Source organism: Panthera uncia, chromosome B4, assembly GCF_023721935.1.
Source record: "Panthera uncia isolate 11264 chromosome B4, Puncia_PCG_1.0, whole genome shotgun sequence".
Lineage (NCBI taxonomy): Eukaryota > Metazoa > Chordata > Mammalia > Carnivora > Felidae > Panthera > Panthera uncia.
The window spans coordinates 108,092,199-108,109,463 of NC_064809.1; the positions used below are offsets into that span (position 1 = coordinate 108,092,199).

The following is a 17,265-nucleotide window of genomic DNA, read 5'->3' on the forward strand; positions in this document are numbered from 1 at the left end:
CCTGATGTAAAAATGCAAGCCATTATCCTAGCCTGGATCTTGTACTAGAGGAAAATACTAAAAAGATACAGCCAATAGATTTAAGTATTTTAGTTATTGCTAAATTTACTGAAGTTGACAACCATACTGTGGTTACAAAGGAGAAAAGCCTTTACTTAGGAAACACACACTGAAGCATGTAGCGGTAAACATCCCTTATATATACAAGTGATTCGATGAGTTCAGAAAAACAATAACACACACGCTTGCACATTTACTTTAGTAAAGTAAATGAGGCAAAATGTTAAAAGTAGACGAATACGCATTAAAGAGTTTGTGAGTGTATTTGGAATACTCACAACTTTTCTGTAAGTTTGGAATTATTTCCAAATAAAAAGTTAAAGCTGATAAATCTATAATTAAAAATGGATAAATCTTCTTTTTACTCAAATACCATAAGCAAGTCATAATATATATCATTTTATAAACATTGGGATAACAGCAGATGTGGGGCACAAATTCAGCAATCCAATTTTTGGTCTTTCTGCAATAACGTCACTGGTAAATGAAAGGATCAGAAATGTTTAGGATTTTTAAGGTTAGTGACTTAAAATCCTAACAGTCTGGCAATATTACAGTTTCAAGAGCTTAAGACAGAATTGGTGATTATCATCAGGTTTAAATACCAACTGGCTGGTAGCACCCTGCTATTTGTGAGAAGGAAACTCCTAGGTAATTTTCTAAGAGGTCCCTTAGAAAAGTACCTCCCCTCCCCCCACCATTTTCAGGAGTACTTAGCAGAATTTTAAAGCAAAACTACAACAATAAAGCGTATTCTATTCTAGAGCCACCTTCTGCCCGGTGCTTCAAGACGGAATTTTATTGCCGTGGCCCCAGACAATCTTTCTGGTGCTCATTCTGATTCCTACTCCACCCTTTATTGTTTAAAGACAAAATATAACGCAGCTGGGTCTCTGACCACTGACAAATAATCACTGGCCTCTCCACTGGGAAACTCCTCTGGTCTTGGCAGAAACTAACATTTTAAAATAAAGGTAAAACAAAGTGTAAGACCCCGTTTCTACCCAAAGCCTTATGCACGAGCTTATTTTTCTTGCCAACTGTGGTAGCCAAGAACAAAGTTTCTCCAGTTGTGCCAGGACGGTGTGCCAAGATCAAATAATAGTGGACTTTTCTCAATTACAGAAACAAGAAAAAAAAAACGTGGCAACGAATCAGCTTTATTTTTGCAAGTTTGGCTCTTGCTACCACAGCCCATACTAAAATGTGTGACTGAGCACAACCTAGGATTTTATCAGCACAAAGTAATCTATTTTGTTATTTTCAATTTAACATGAAAAGCTGCATGATTTCTTTGAGTTTGGCAATCGCAGACCTAAATGCTTCTGTCAGGAGCAGGGTGCACCTTTATTACTTATGTGTTTCACTTAGGACACCCTCCCTTGCTATTGATGACTAGAGGTTTCTTTTTAAGACTGTCACTTTTTAGTTGGATAACCCTGGGCAAAATTCTTATAAACCTCAGTGTGTCATTTGTAAAACAAGAACCCATACAAATCACAGAAGCTGTCTTGCCTTCCTTGAAGGGTTTTTCTAACCATCCAAAGAAATAAATATGTGAAATCATCATGAAAGTTAAAAAAAAAAAAAAAAAGCATTATGAAAAGGCCAGATAGTCCCCCTCAGCTAGTTATTAAATTTTTTGCACATAAAGCTAATTGATGTGTTTGTTCCTTAAAGTGTCTGCCAAAGGGCTGGCTCCAGAACTTTTCCTAACAAATACTGTACCTGCTGCCTGAGTGATCGACTGAATAGATGAATTAACTTTCAAGCTGCTATGATTTTACATTCCTATTTGAAAAGAACTCCCCCTAATTCAGTGGAACAGACACTAACCTAAACTTGAGGGTATCTGGTTCAACATGAAGAAACACATTCGAAGGAGTTCTAAGGAACTTTAGATAGCTCGTGCTAAAATGTTTACTTTCTTAATGAAAATTGGCCTTTGACATTCTCTTGAAAATAACCTTATAGTCTTTGAATGACTTTTTAAGCACACTTAGTGATGTAACACACTTCAAATGGTCATCATTTTGATTGACTAAGCCACAAAAAGTATTCAAAGCCTAAGACAACTTGCACAGGGTGGATTTATAATAAGCATTTCATAAATCGTGGAAAGATGTTTACTTGCAGAGTAACCCAAATGATTTTAAATTAAGTCAAGGAACACAATCCAGTAGTTAAAATGAATCATCGTGGATCGGCACATTATAGGTCAAAGGCATGTCACAAAATATAGGCAAGTTGCAAAGTGGTATATGTACTACAGTGCAATTAACATAAATATGAAAATATGCAAAAAATACAGTATCTTCTGTATGGGTGCATAGTTTGCTAAATATGAAAGAGCAGGCAGAGTTACTATGCACTGTTGCACTCAACACAACTCCTCAGGCCATGACTTGAAAACACATGGTAGAATGAAAGATTCCAGCTCAAAATACTTGTTCCTAAGAGTCAAATTGCCTGTACGAGACAAAGTGGGGACCACTGGAGATAGGAAAGAGGCATGGTAGTATTTATAATGTTTCATTAAAAATACACATTTATGGAGCGCCTGGGTGGCTCAGTCAGTCGAGTGCCCAACTCTTGATTTCAGCTCAGGTCATGATCTCATGGTTCATGGGTTTGAGCCCCACACTGGGCTCTTTGCTGACAGCACAGAGCCTGCTTGGGATTCTCTCTCTTTGGCCCTCCTCTGCTCTTGCTTGCTCAAAAAAAAAAAAAAAAAAAAAAAAAAAAAAAAAGCCAAAAAAAAAACTATGCAAGTCAAATTCCAAAAATACCTTCTTCAAATACTAACAGTCAGTAAACTCCTAAATGGCAGATAATTTCCTGTCTCAATAGAATGTTCTCATCTCTTTTGTCAGCTCTGAAAAAGAAACGCAGAAATGTACAGTTTACATACCAAAACATCCATCCCGGGGACATATTTGAGGGCTATCTTATAGTCTTTTGGAAGATTTGCCACCTACAGAGACCAGAAGAAAAACAAAGAAGGAAAAAAAATCCATGAGAAAATTCATATATATCAATTAATCATTATTTTTAATGGTTTGGAGGAAAACACATACACACGTGTGATATCGTTGTTAAGTTACCACTGAATTTCAATATTTACATAGTGATTTTCCTTTCTTGATTTCCCTTTGTAATCACAGGCACTCTCAAAAAAAAAAAAAAAAAAAAAAAAAAGGAAGTGACCATACAAGTCTTTTGGACTCCAAATTCAATAATGAGTGGCTAAGTATAATCCATTGAATTTTGGAAACCTCTAAATTTCAATTTTTACCTGTGGTCTTGGAATTCCCTCCCAGGACTAGTTTCCTACTGTTTCACCAAAGAATCAATAATATGATGTGTCTTCTTTGTTTTGGGTTCTTTTGCCAGTGGTTTTCAAAGCGATGTGTCAACATCACCAGGGAACCTGCTAGACATGTAACTTCTCAGACCACATCAGACCTACTGAATCTTACTTAACAAATTCTCTAGATGACTTTGATGCAAGTTTGAGAATTTATTGATCCTAGAAAAAAATGTCAGTGAAACTTCCAAAGAACTACTACTTATGAGATCCAAGTGCTTTCTAACCTAACTTGTAAAGATTCAGTTCTGTGAGAGAGCTTAATCTGCTTCCCCAGGACTTAAGAAAGGTCTCAAATGTTTACCTAGCTTCTTTCACAGGCTTTTAAAAAATATCTCACACATTTTTATGAGTCATTGTGGCATATGTTGACCAAACATCTGATCTGGAACCAAAGCTAAATTCTGTACTTTGGTTTCTCTCATCTATAAAATGGAGATAAAAGTACCCATGCCCAAATAGTCAATGTATGAACTAACTGAATGTGCCAAACACATCATAAACACAATCTAGATTCTTTACTGAGAGATATATTGGCAACTGACTTCTAGAATATATATCCTGGTGTCTTAGAGTTCTAGATTCCCTGATCTCCTTTCCTACAAACAGTACTAGCTCGGTCATGCCACCACTATTACCATTTCCAGCTGAATACAGCCAACAACTGATTCAGACCATGGAGTCTTAAGACAACATATGGTGGAAAAGTGTGGTTTTACACTATTACGTCTTCAATACATCCCAAAACTTTGCTCTTCCCCACATTAAGCTAGGATCTTGCTCACGTTTGCTGGACTGGGTCACCTCCGACAAGTCTCCTGTAACACAATCTGTATGTTTCTTCCTGGCCATGCCAATAGCTTCTAGAATCTGAGAAAAATTTGGTGAGAAAAGAATCTAGGCACAGGCATAAGTAATCAGAAGGGAGCCAAGGGAGCGACTGCTCCCTCGTGCTTACCACCATTCTACCTCCAAGGGTACATCTTACTCGTCTTACACTCACCTTAGTCTGGAGCCTAACCTTTTCTGAATATGTAGTATGTGCCAGGCACTGTGGTCATGAAGGGCTTATGTTGCCTCATCACATCTAGTCTTCCAATCCCTGTGACACATTATCTCTATTTAACAGATGGAGAACTTGAGGCTCAAAGAGGTCACACAGCTACGACGTGAGGAGTATGGACGAGAACTAGAACTCAGATCTTGGACAGCAGTGCCTCCCTTTCCTCTTTGTTCTACTACACATTTCATCTACTATCTGCACATTTGTCCTGGGTACGTTCTTCCTCTCAAATTTCTCCCCATGCTTCCATGATTTCTTTTGTCTTTTGGATCTTCATCCCCATGTTTGAAAGGCAAAAGTACCCAGTCATTTTATGTAAGCCCTGCTGGCAAAGAAACAGTGGACACTTCCACATGTGTAAAAACTGGAATTAGACTAAGCAACAACATTCTATTATGTTATGAACCAACCTTGTAAATGAAAGCCATTCCAGATGGAAAAACTGGACAAGAAGTGGCAGGTGTTCCGAACACAACCTGCTAGCCCCTTCTTCGGGATAATTTACATTATCTATTTCCATCCATCTTTATAAAATTGACAGAATTCGTATTCAGCAAATTTAGGACCTGAGTATATATATACATACTCCTAACAAGCAGGAAGAAATATAAGGGATATGGTCAATTAATTTTATTATTAATTTATATATATAAATTGGTTCAAAGAAGTCAAAGAAACCTTACAAGAAGTTCTCTGACCAACACACTGAAATCTCTATGCCTTATTACTTGGGGGGGAAGGGGTATATAATAATAAATTCTGCATTAAACTGATTTGCTGATATTTAATTTCTGATAGGATGAAAAGTAATAGTATTTCTAAAAATGCTTCATAATCCATAACAAATTTTTATATACAGTCTGCCACAACTTCATGAGACATATATTATTAGGTCTATTTTATAGATGAAGACATGGAGGCCCAGAGGGGTTAATTGGCGTCTCCAGGTAGCAGAGCTCAAGAGTTCCAGATGCAGGAAGGATACAAACCTGGCCCCACGTGCTGGGCTCAGTAAGTCATCTATAGGGCAGTCTCCCTTTATTATTTTCTCAGCTTACATTGGTTCCTTTCCAATTATATTTGGAAGAGAACTTAGGGAGAACTTAGGGAGTCAAGTTGTAGATTCTTATGGTTGCTTCATGAGTTACTGTATTACTTTCCAAGCACACAAGAGTGTGTTAAAAAGCACTCAGCACAGATAACCTTGTGATAAATTCAGCTTGATATACATGGATTATTATAGGAAGTGTGACAGTATAGAGGGAGCCTTGGGCCCGGAGTTTAGATGTTCCTTTGAGTTAGTCTGATGTAGGAGTCACTGAACAGGTGCTGGGAATATGCCATTCGGGTTGGATCCAGGCCCTCAGCCTGGTAACTCCGAGATCTCGGGCAAGTTCCTTAATCTACTTCAGCCTCAATTTTTTCCTACCTAGAGGAGAGGTCGTATGCAAAGACAAAGAAATGGGAAAGCACAAGGTGTGTTTGGGAAATCGTGGACAGATAAATCAAGCTCCAGCAGGTAAGAGGTAGGAAATATGCCAGGAAAGCCACATGAGAGAAGGACTTGAGTGTTGGGTGAAGGCAGCCCACTAGGAGACAGTGAGGTTCGGTAAGACACGTTTTACCAGAACCCTACAGCAAGTCACTTCTTCCTTAGACACATCGTTTCTTCTCTATAGAACCTCTATTTGTCTCTAAAATAAAGGGAACAAACTAGTTACTGAAAATTGAGTCTGATCTAACTTTCTCACAGAAGAAGTGGTGCTGCATTAAATGTCTAAGCAGGGAGGGATGGGATAGTAAATTCAGAAAGATTGGTCTGCAAGGATGGATTACAGCAAGGACAGAAGAGAGACCAGGAACAGTTTAGAAGACCACTAGGAAAGTGTTCAACATGTATTAAATATTCCTGTAGAGACTGGAAGCTGAAAACAAAACAAAACACAACAAAAACAAAACCCAGGAACGAGGTTTAGAATCTAGGGAAGTAGCCTGTTGGTAGGGTCAAACAGATAAGTAATCAAAACTGTAGATTCTGAAAACAAATCTATTCTAGTTTCTAAAATAAGTTCAGGGCAAAATATAAAATAATGGAATGGGACTTAACTGATTAAAAATTTTACTGAACGCCAAATTATCCCAGTGAGCTTTGTGATTTGGAGTATGAGGATGTCAGTACTATGCCAGATTGTAAAATGCATAAAACAGCAACACAAGTCACTTTATGATGGGCCCACTCTACTAGATGGGCCCCTTTGGCTGTATTTTTTGGATGTCTTGAGGACGGACTATACTCAGTGACACTGGGAAGAACAAAGAAAAAAATGCATAAGGGGCAGCATGCAGAAATCCTGAAAACTCAGCCAAGAAAAAGTTTTTTTTTATGCCAAATTGTCACTGGCTGCATAGCAGGCCCTAAAGGTGTTTGGACTCAGGAGAAAAAGAACTCAAGGTTAGAACATTTAATGCCCTCTCTAGATCGCTAATCTAAAATCTTTGGAACTCATAATTCAAATGTCGTTGAGGTCTCTAAATCTAATGAAATAGTGGCTTCTTAAATGTCTTTGCTGAGACACATACTTGTCTCCATTGTTCTCCCCAAGTTCAAGGCAACAATCAAAATACAGGAGTGGTAACTCACGGTTCCCTTGACACTGTACATAAAATGTTGCACATAACAAAGCCTCTGGGAAAAGAGTCCACAGTTTCCAGAGTTTCAGACCCAGAGAAGTTAAAGAGTTGCTGCTGTAGAGGGGGGAAAAAAATCTATGCTCATATTTAAATATCACAGCCTACTCATGTACAGCTTTACAGTGTAATGCTGATTTTCAGAAATAACACAGGAGGAAGCTTTTTGCTTTTCAAATTTTCCCTTGTTAAGTCATCTCCTGTTAATACTAACAATCTAATTCACCAGGACAGCTGTCTTCGGTTTTCACAGGTATTTGTTTTTTGATAATAACTCAATTAGCAACTAAAACAAAGTTAAGATGGCAATTTTACAAGACTTTTCTGAGTCATCGTTTCTCAGTGAAGAATACCTAAAAGTTAGAGGACTCTTCTCCCACCAAAAACAAAAACGAGAGAGAAAGAGAGAGAGATTAAAAGAACATCTAGATTATATTCACTCCCTCATCATGTGACTACTACTTAGGAAGTAAAATTCAAGAGGTTACAATGATAGTTCTTAAAACTGCAGTTGACATTTACATCTTTTTTTTTAAAATTTATTTTTATTTTTAATATGAAACTTATTGTCAAACTGGTTTCCATACAACACCCAGTGCTCATCCCAACAGGTACCCTCCTCAATGCTCATCACCCACTTTCCCCTCCCTCTCACCCCCCCATCAACCCTCAGTTTATTGACATTTACAGCTTAAATTAAGACATCATACATTATTAACTAGGTTCTTGTGTTCCAGAAACAGTTACAGGTTCAAACCTCTCCACTCAGCTTCCTATTTCCAGATAAGGATGATCAGGTCACTTATCACTAGGTCTCAGCTTCCTAATCAATAAACAGGGGGTAAAAATAATTACTTCCTAGGGTTGTAATGATTAAAGGGGACAATGTGCTTTGCATGGTACCTGGATACTCACGCAGTAACTACTGCTTTAAAAAGTCAAGGAGTAGGAGACATAGTACCTAAGTGGGTCATCCTGCAAAGGAAAAAATATTTTTTTTTCCTTCACAGTAAGTTGGACATGCTTGGTAATATAGCAGGCCACATACTTGTTAGTTTTACAAATATTATTTCTAATATACTTCTGTCCTTTCTTTGAATACTGAAAGTCCAAAATTTAGTTTTAAGTGGAAAAGAAGATTTCTACTGACCACAGGAGAAGAAATTAAAATGCTAAATATAGCAAACTAATAAAATTTAAAAACTATCCAGTTGTCAAACCATTGTTTTTCAAAGCTCCAAAAAAACAAAAACCTATGCGGCGAGAATTCTATTTGAAGAACACTGCATTTGAAGAATAAAAATCAGAATTATTCAAAACTGTCCGAAGTGAAATTTATCTAAGATATTTTATGATCTCCCATTATGCTGAACTCCTATTATGTTAAAGTAAGTGCCTATCACAAGACCAGGAAAACCATAAGTTCCTGTGTTTTAATTCTATTACACTGATTTGTAAACTGACCTTGAAAGAGTAATTTCACCTTTATAAGATGGGGCTGGGACTGCAGCCTGCCTTAAACATTATTCAAAAGATATTTTAAAATAAATAGGGTTTTAAAAAGCAACATGGTCACATTTAATCAAATACCCCCAAATGGAAGAACACTATGATCACAAATGAAAGAAACAGTAGGAAGAACAAAAGGAGAAACTAATTTGAACTATTTCAATATTTGTATGCCTCCTTATATTAACACAACTGTTAAAAGCTGTAGCCTAATTGTCCCACAGATACAAGTTTTTTAAAGTTTGATTCATCCTCTTCCCAGACACTTGACCTTTTCTTTAGGTAGGTCTGAGTTTGCCATTTAAAACAAGTCTTGCAACATTTTTTAGAAACAAAGCAAAATGTTCTGTAAATAGATGAACTATTATGCTGAGCAAACATGCCAGAAGGATTTCAAATGAAAACCATAGGGACTGTAGGGACAGCACAAAGGATCCAAGAAGAAATAAAAAAAAAAACAAAAAAAAATGACACTAAGGTCGTAAATCATGTGCTTCTGTGACATGAGAATCACCCCAAGCAAACAGACTTCAGGTTGGTGGGCCCCAGTGCAAGTTGCCACCTAATGCCGAGGCAGAATCGGTAGAGACTGTGAAGAAATGAGTTCAGTCAAAAGAAATTACTGTGAGCAAAGGTAAAAAGGTACTGTCAACCTACTTTATTTCTCCCAAATAGAATATACCAAGGTTATGCCTGCAGAACAATTACCTCTTGTTCTATGCAACCTCCTGGAGTCCAGGCATTACTGAATTATTCTGAAAGGTGCAACCGCACAAAGTATCATTATGGAATGAAAGAATTGCAGAGCTGAAAAGGGCTTCCAAGAAGATTTGTTGTGCTTCTCTTTGGGGGGAGGGGTATCACAGGCTTCTCTGGGAAATTAAAAGTATATACCTTCTTCCCAGAAATGTGCATAAAGCGTACAGAGGCACAGTCTGGAGCTCCACTTGTAAGAGTTCGAAGTTTATGAATCCTAGACTCAGAACTACTGATCATGTCCTTGTTCCTCGTTTTAAAATCCAGAAATTGAATCCCGGATTTATTTGTCCAAGATCACACAGCAAAGTAACAGCAGAGCTGACGCTTAAACAAGCCAGTATGCCTGACTTCAAGATGCTCCGCCCCACTCTACTTTAGAGTGAGGCTGTGATTATCTGTATCCATACAACTCTGAAGTCACTCATGTTGCTGTCTGAATTGGTGAAATTCATGAGTAAGGATGAGAACACTTTCTCCCCCCCACCCCCCAAAGATGAAAAAAACCCAACCGTAACAAGTATTATGGCTTCAGCAGTCCTGGCACCCTATCACCTAGGCTGCTACTTGGCAACATTACCGTTCCTACACCCCATCTCCACCAGCTGAGACTCCCTATTTCTGCAGTAGAGCCCTGATAGCTGTACTTTCAATAAGTACCCTAAAAAAGTATGATTGAATGATGCTCAGATGATATCCTACAAATGCTGGTTTACAGCAGTGACTTTCCAACATTTTTTTCAGAAGCTCAATTCTTTGTTTTTCCAATCAAGTCTTATTTGGGAGTCCAGATACACAAAAGCAGAGTGGCTGAGCAGGCTCTAGGAGCCAGTTTGAAAATCAATGTTGTAGAAGGCACATCACTGGTAAATGGGGCCAGGAGCTGTGCTTCCCTGCTCCTGGGTCTCAGTTTCTTTATTTATGAAACAGTTTGTCTAGATTATCTCTTAAGTTCTCTTTCAGCTCCAGTATCCTATGATCCCACAACACCACAACTACCACTAATAGCTAATAGCTACCACTAATAGCTAATATTTAGCAGGTGCTTGCTATGTTCCTAACACTGTTCTACTAACTGATTCAATCCTTAAAAATCACTCTGTGAAGTACTATTAATCTTAATACTGATGAGGAAACTGAGGCCCAAAGAAGTTATCTGACAATAACTATATTTAAAAATCTGTACATACGTTCTCTCTTATTTAATCTATAAGACAAAATTGGGAAATAGAAACTGAGATTTAGAAAGGTAGTTAGTTACTCATCTAAGGTCAAAAAACTGGGATTTAAGTTCAGGTCTACCAGGGCGTCTGGGTGGCTCAGTTGGTTAAGGGGCTGACTCTTGATTTTAGCTCAGGTCATGATATCACGATTCCTGAGATGGAGCCCAGTGTCGGGCTCCACACTGACAGCATGAAGCCTGCTTGGGATGCTCTCTCTCTGCCCCTCCCCTCCTTGCTCACTCTGACACACACACACACTCTAAATAAATAAATAAACAAAACAAACTTATAAAAAAAAATTCAGGTCTACCACCAATTCCAAAATCCATTCCTTAACCAATATATCAGCACAGGTTGGTACATCACAAAATAAATTATATCTATTTAGATTTTATTTTTAGCTAATCTCTATACCCGACATGGGGCTTGAACTCACAACCCCCAGATCAAGAGTCTCACGCGCTACTGAGTCAGCCAGGTGTTCCTACCACGAAATCTTTTAAATGGCATCCATGCATGTCTTATTATTGGGTATTAATGATATGTATTCATATTTTTATGGAGATGATTTATCTCCCAAACTAGATTATGAACATTTTGAGGTCAAGGATTATTTTTCTACTTCCTACGCTATGAAATATGGGCTGTGAATCATGTCAATCTTTACTTAGTTAGGAGTAATCTGAGTCCAAGTTTTTATTAACTTGATTTTTTTTCATTAATCCAAAGTAAACACACTAATTTCACTAAATCAACTCTTCAAATTAAAATATTTCCCAAGTCAGTTGCTGGAAGGGGTTAAAAACAAGACAAAACAAAACAAAACAAACAAACAAACACCTTTTTTCAGTCTTAGGATTTCACATTTGCCCTTGGGGTGAGGAACTATATTTTAGTGTCAACATTAACAAGTTATCCCTTTTCCAGGTACTTCTTTCTCAGTAATGCTTCTTGCCATTTTTCATTGTATCACCTGACAGGTAACAGACGGAGAATAAGCAGATGTTTAAAGACAAGGATGGAAAATCCTGGAAGGTGCTTATAATACCTACTTAGGCCACTTCAAAATACTAGTTTGACATTTCACAGGAAATAGTGCTTAGTGAGTAGTATTCCTTAAACGCTTAGCAAGTAATAATGCTTAGTAATTTTCCTTGAATATCATGTTAATCTCGGACATGCTTGGCCTATGGTCAAATATACAATCATCTTCCAACTATGATTCATTGCCAATATACTTGACATTTGTCCCTTAAGACCACTGCAGGTCTCCATTGCTTATCCCCAGCTCCACGGTCATACCAGCATCCCCAGGAGAACTGTAATTTCCCAGCTATGAACTACTTTAAGCATGTTTTTGAGACTCATGTTAATCTGACATCCATATAAATTCACGTAACACAGATAAAGCTAGTCATAGTAAGAATTGGGACATACTAGGATCAAGACACTTTGGTTTCCAAATGTTGACTGAACAGATCATCTAGGACAGGAGTTCTTAAATCTTTCAGAAATTTCTTTAAAATATAGACGCCTGGAGCCCTTCCTCAGACTGATCATTGTATCAGTTTTTTGGAGTGCTGCCCAGACCCCTGTAATTTTAATAAGCACCACAGGTGATCACGATGCTTATCACAGCAAAACTCATCAGGTCTTCATTCACTGAACAAACATTTAATGAGTGCCTTCTGTTGATATAAAATTTAGAATATAAGCATATATTTTCTTTTTAGTATAGTTTCTTGGATCACAAATTAACAAGTAACTTGAGGAATAGGTCCATGCTCTATGTTCTTTAAAAAACAAAATCAACTTTCCTTACCACATCTTTATACCCAATATCTAGCAGGGCAGATAGCAGGAAAACGGTGTACTGCTTTGATCACCAGCCCCTTGAATAAAGTGTGTTGATATATCTTCAGGTATTGCATCAGAGAATACTTTTTAAGCCTGGACCCCAGGGCATCTTTCTAAGGAATCCACATAAATTGCGTGTGTGTGTGTGTGTTATTAATTCTGCATTGAGCCTAAGCCAGAAAGACTCTGACCCTAGTATTAAACTTTTTTTTTGAAGTTTGGCTATGAACCCCAAATAAAATATAAACCAGGAAACGTATATAAAGAGTAGGGAAGTATCTCAACAAATAGCACTTTCTTTCCTCCATATCACAACCCTTATCTCTTCCTTATTCTCGCATCATCTCTGTTCTCTAGACAGTTTTCAAGTAACAGAATGCCACTTGGCTATTTTGAACCAGGAATTTGTGAAAACGCTTCTCAAAGTCTGTTCATCCTGAAATCACATACTGCCGCTCAAGTGGGCACATAAAATCTCCCCTACATCAGGAGAGTTGGGAAGAATCCATTCCAGATGCTGTATTATCTCCCTCTCTGTGGTGTGCATTTTAAGAGAATGGTGGCATGAAACTGGCAGTGACCAAGGGGCACCGGTGTGAAATTGCTTTTGCTGAGAGAAGAGTTCCCATGTGGCAAATGTGGGAGAGAAGTCGTTCAACATTTGGGTAACAAACCACTCCTCCAGCTATGTTCTCACACGGGTCACCCACCCACCCACCCACATGTGACAGGGTCTTTGTGTTGTTGGAAAGGGGAGAATGGCCATCTCAGATCTTTTTTGCTAGGCTTGTTAGAGAATAGTAGGAAGGCATGTGGAGGGGGATAAGACACACTGTGGAACCCACAAAAGAGAAAATGGGGAACAAGCTGGTGCTGCCACATCAGCACAAAAAGAACTCTTCGGTGTCCTTCACTGCCTGTGATGGAGATGAAAAAATGAGCAAAGAAACAAAGTCACTGCAGTGATGTACCAATTTTACCCACAGATTCTCCATGACCTTAAATATCTCCCTACCTGCTCTCTATAAACCCTTCAGAATAACTCCAGGATTTCTCTCCTTGTCTTAGAAAAATACTAACTTGGGACAGCAAAAAAAATGAAGTCTTTTTCAAAAACCACAAGAAACAAAAATTCACAGCTATCGAAAGCATTCCTTACTTACCAATTTTGTAACGTCTTTCACATCATCAGTCACACGGTTCCTGCAGAGCCCTTTAGTTTTGACCAGAGGGTTAAATAGGAGCAGCTGAAGATAAATGCAAGTGACAATCCAAGTCTAGATGAAAACAGAAAAACTGCTGGTGATGACCAGTGAAAAACTGTAATCACTCAAACGATTGCATCTTATACCTTAAGGTGGAAAGGACAATCTATATTAAAAAAAAAAAAAAAAAAGAAAAAAAAGAAAAAAACAAACAAAAAACTACTGCCTTAAATATAACTTAAATGCTGAGTGTTCAAAATATGCTGACCAAATTTTTAAAAAATTGTTAAAATGTGGTTTGGATTTTCATTTCAATGACATTATTGTTAACTCTTGTCAAAAGCTTTCTAAGGCCAATTTCCTAATGGCAATTAGGAATGAACATGTAGCAACTTATAAAGGATCTACCACTAAAGGTGTTTTCTTTTTTAAACTAGGAATGTATGAAATTCATACCTTAAGGCACCAAAAAAGGCTTTCTATACTTTAAGTGTAGACTGTTTGGCAAGTAGCAGCAACCCCTGAGCAGTGCTTTAAATCTGATAGTATATGATAGTACTCCAAGTGAGGGAGAGAGATGTATTTTTAGATCTGGGACAGAATTTAACCTCATTTAAGAGACATCAAAAGAATCATCGTTTTTAATCACAGCCTTTAAACCACTTAATAAGGAAAAACATTTCCTTAGTGAAGAGGAAGACATTCCTGAACCCTAGCATGATCTCTTTCTCTCTCTCTCTCTCTCTCTCTCTCACATACACACACACACACACACACACACACACACACACACACACACCACATGTGTGCTCACACACCTTCTCCTTGAAAATCCCACCATGTTTTGTAGTTACTTTTATGCAGGACTTATTTTTTCTTACTACACTAGATTCTAGGTTTTTAAGAACCTGGGCACCCGATTCTCTCTCTCTCTTTTTTTTTTTTTTTTTTAATCCTTATAACACACAACACAGCACCTTGCACATTAAGAGCTCTTTATGTAAATATTGGCTGGATGAATCAGCGACCAAAGTAAAAACTGTCTAATGCTTCAAATTCAAATCCAATTTATTGAGCACATATTATGAAACAGGGACTGTGCCAGTCACTAGAGAAACATACAATCTATGACAAATGCTTTGAGAACACAAAGAAGGAAGCAATTAATCAATTAACCTTAAAGGAGGAGAACCCCTTGGCAGGAAGACAGTGCCAAGAAAAGCCAGAAAAAAAAAAAATGGGACTCTGGCTGGCTTTTGGAGGACAAGGAGGAGCTTGCAAGAGTGGACAAAGAAGGGACACGCATTCCAGGAAAAATAAACAGCATGAGCAAAGGCATGGATATCTGAAGACATTTTAAAATGTGACGGTAATCTTTTAGGAGTTAACATTTGTCTATGGCATCTTACAATTACACGAAGTCCATCTGCACACGACTAGAAACCTTCCCTATTTATGTAGCTAGCCAGGTACTTTTTAAAAACACTGGGTTATTTTCAACTAATATCTGCACACTAACTAGGTGTCACACTGGACCAAGTGAACATCAGCATTTACAAAATTTCTGAGAGTACAACGCTACCTACATAGATAAGAGTGGCTTGTAAACAAAACCTAAGCCTTCTCATTGTTTTAGCATTGTGACCTATTCTAGCAGTAATCCTGTTTAAGTTTGGTTAAGGCTACTTTGAACACTGAGGGGTCATTCTGTTCATAGCACTGTCTCCCTTGGATTGAAATGAAGACTAAATTGTGCAAATGATTTCCTGAAAGCAACCAGGGTGTTATTCAGCAGGTGGATAAACTGTGGCATATCAGACAATGGTATATTTTTATTAAAATATTAATTAATATTAATCACTAATCATTAAAAAGAAATGAGCTATCCAGCCATGAAAAAAACACGGAGGAAACTTAAATTTATATTATTAAATGAAGGAAGCCAATCCAAAGAGGCTACCTACATACTGTATGATTCCAACTATTAGGACGTTCTGGAAAAGGCAAAACTATGGAAACAGTAAAAGGATCAGTGGTTGCCAGAGGTTGTAGGGGGAGGGATGAATAGGTGGAACACAGGATTTTTAGGGTAGTGGAAATACTCCGTATGACACTATAATGGTAGATATTGGCCATTGTACATTTGTCCAAACTCACAGAATGTAACATTAAGACTGAACCCTAACATGAACTATGGACTCTGGATGATTAAGAGGTGTCAATGCAGGTTTATCAGTTGTAATAAACATACCACTCTGTGCATGTGTAGGGGCAGGGAGCATATGGGAAATCTCTGTACTTTCCTCTCAATTTTGCTGTGAACCTCAAACTGTTCAAAGAAAGAAAAAAAAGTCATTAAAAAAAATCACTTCACTGTGGTGAGAACAAACTTTAGGGTAGCAATAGGTAGAAGAAACAGACCACTTAAGGGCTATCGTTATCACCCAAGCAAGAAAGGGCTGTAGCAATGCACTGACCAGAATTGGTTTGATTCTGGATGTCTCCTGCGGGCTCAGCCAATAAGATTTCCTGATAGCTGGGGTGTGATTTGAAAGAGTCAAAGGTGACTCCAAGGATTCTGGCTTGAGCAAATGAAAACATGGTACTACCATCAACTGAAGTGGGAAGGCTGATGGTGGGAAGGTCTGGAGGTCAGATTAGGAGTCGAATTTTGAGCGTGTGAAGTTTGAAATGTCTTTGAGATATCTTACTGATGATACCAGGTCATGATATTTGAATCTGGGTTTAGGAGGTAAGTTTGGGCTAGATATATAAATGACAGCCTCTGATGTATAAATGGAATTTTAAGCAAAGAGTGGCTGAGTCCATCCAGGGAATAAGTACAAATGGAAAAAAAAAAAAAAAAGAACAAAGGACTGGGTCCTACAGTGCTCTAACTGTAAAAGGTCTGGCAGAAGATTTAGAAAGCACAAAAGAATCTCAGGGAGAAGCCAAAGGAGTAGGAGGAAGCCGAGTTTAAAAAAAGAAAAGTTAGGTTAAGGAGAATGAGGTCGAACTACGTCAAATACTCATAACAGGTCAAGTAAGATGAGAACTGAGCACTGACCACTGGATTTGGCAGAGTTCAGGTCACTGGTGACATTATCAAAAACGGTTTTACTGAGGCAGGTGCAGGAAAAAGCCAGTGGGGTGTGGGTTTCAAAGAACATGAGGGAGTAATTAGAAACGGTGAATGTAGACGGCTCTTTTAAAGAGCTGTCCTTCAAAGGGGAGCCAATAAGAAATGAATAAATAAAAACAAGTGGGGTAGTAATTGGCAAGGACTTGAGGGAGGGGAGAGTTTTCTCTGCAAGTTGGTAGGAGCACTGGGAAGTGTGTATGCCCCTGGGGCTGATCCAGCAGGAAGGTGCAACTGGGCGACGGGTCAGAAGAGAGGCAACTAATTGCAATGTTCTTGAGAAGGCAAGAAGCGGGGAGATCTAGGCGTCAAGCACAGGGGCTGGCCTTACGTAAGAGTACATACAGTTTATCAGTGCTATCAGACAGGATGTCCGAAAATGTGAGTGCAGATGTGGG

At 38.2% G+C, this 17,265-nt stretch overlaps 1 protein-coding gene across 5 annotated transcripts in view; it reads right to left on the minus strand.

Annotated features, from left to right (window-relative positions):
• KITLG (KIT ligand) overlaps window positions 1-17,265 on the minus strand; it is an 81,362-nt gene that overhangs the window by 33,184 nt on the left and 30,913 nt on the right. For all 5 annotated transcript variants that reach the window (XM_049626058.1, XM_049626056.1, XM_049626060.1 and 2 more), the window contains 2 exons: window positions 13,687-13,800; window positions 2,972-3,034 (listed from right to left, as the gene is read on the minus strand). In XM_049626058.1, coding sequence (XP_049482015.1) covers window positions 2,972-3,034; window positions 13,687-13,800 — 177 coding nt within the window. The remainder of the gene's footprint in view (window positions 1-2,971; window positions 3,035-13,686; window positions 13,801-17,265) is intronic.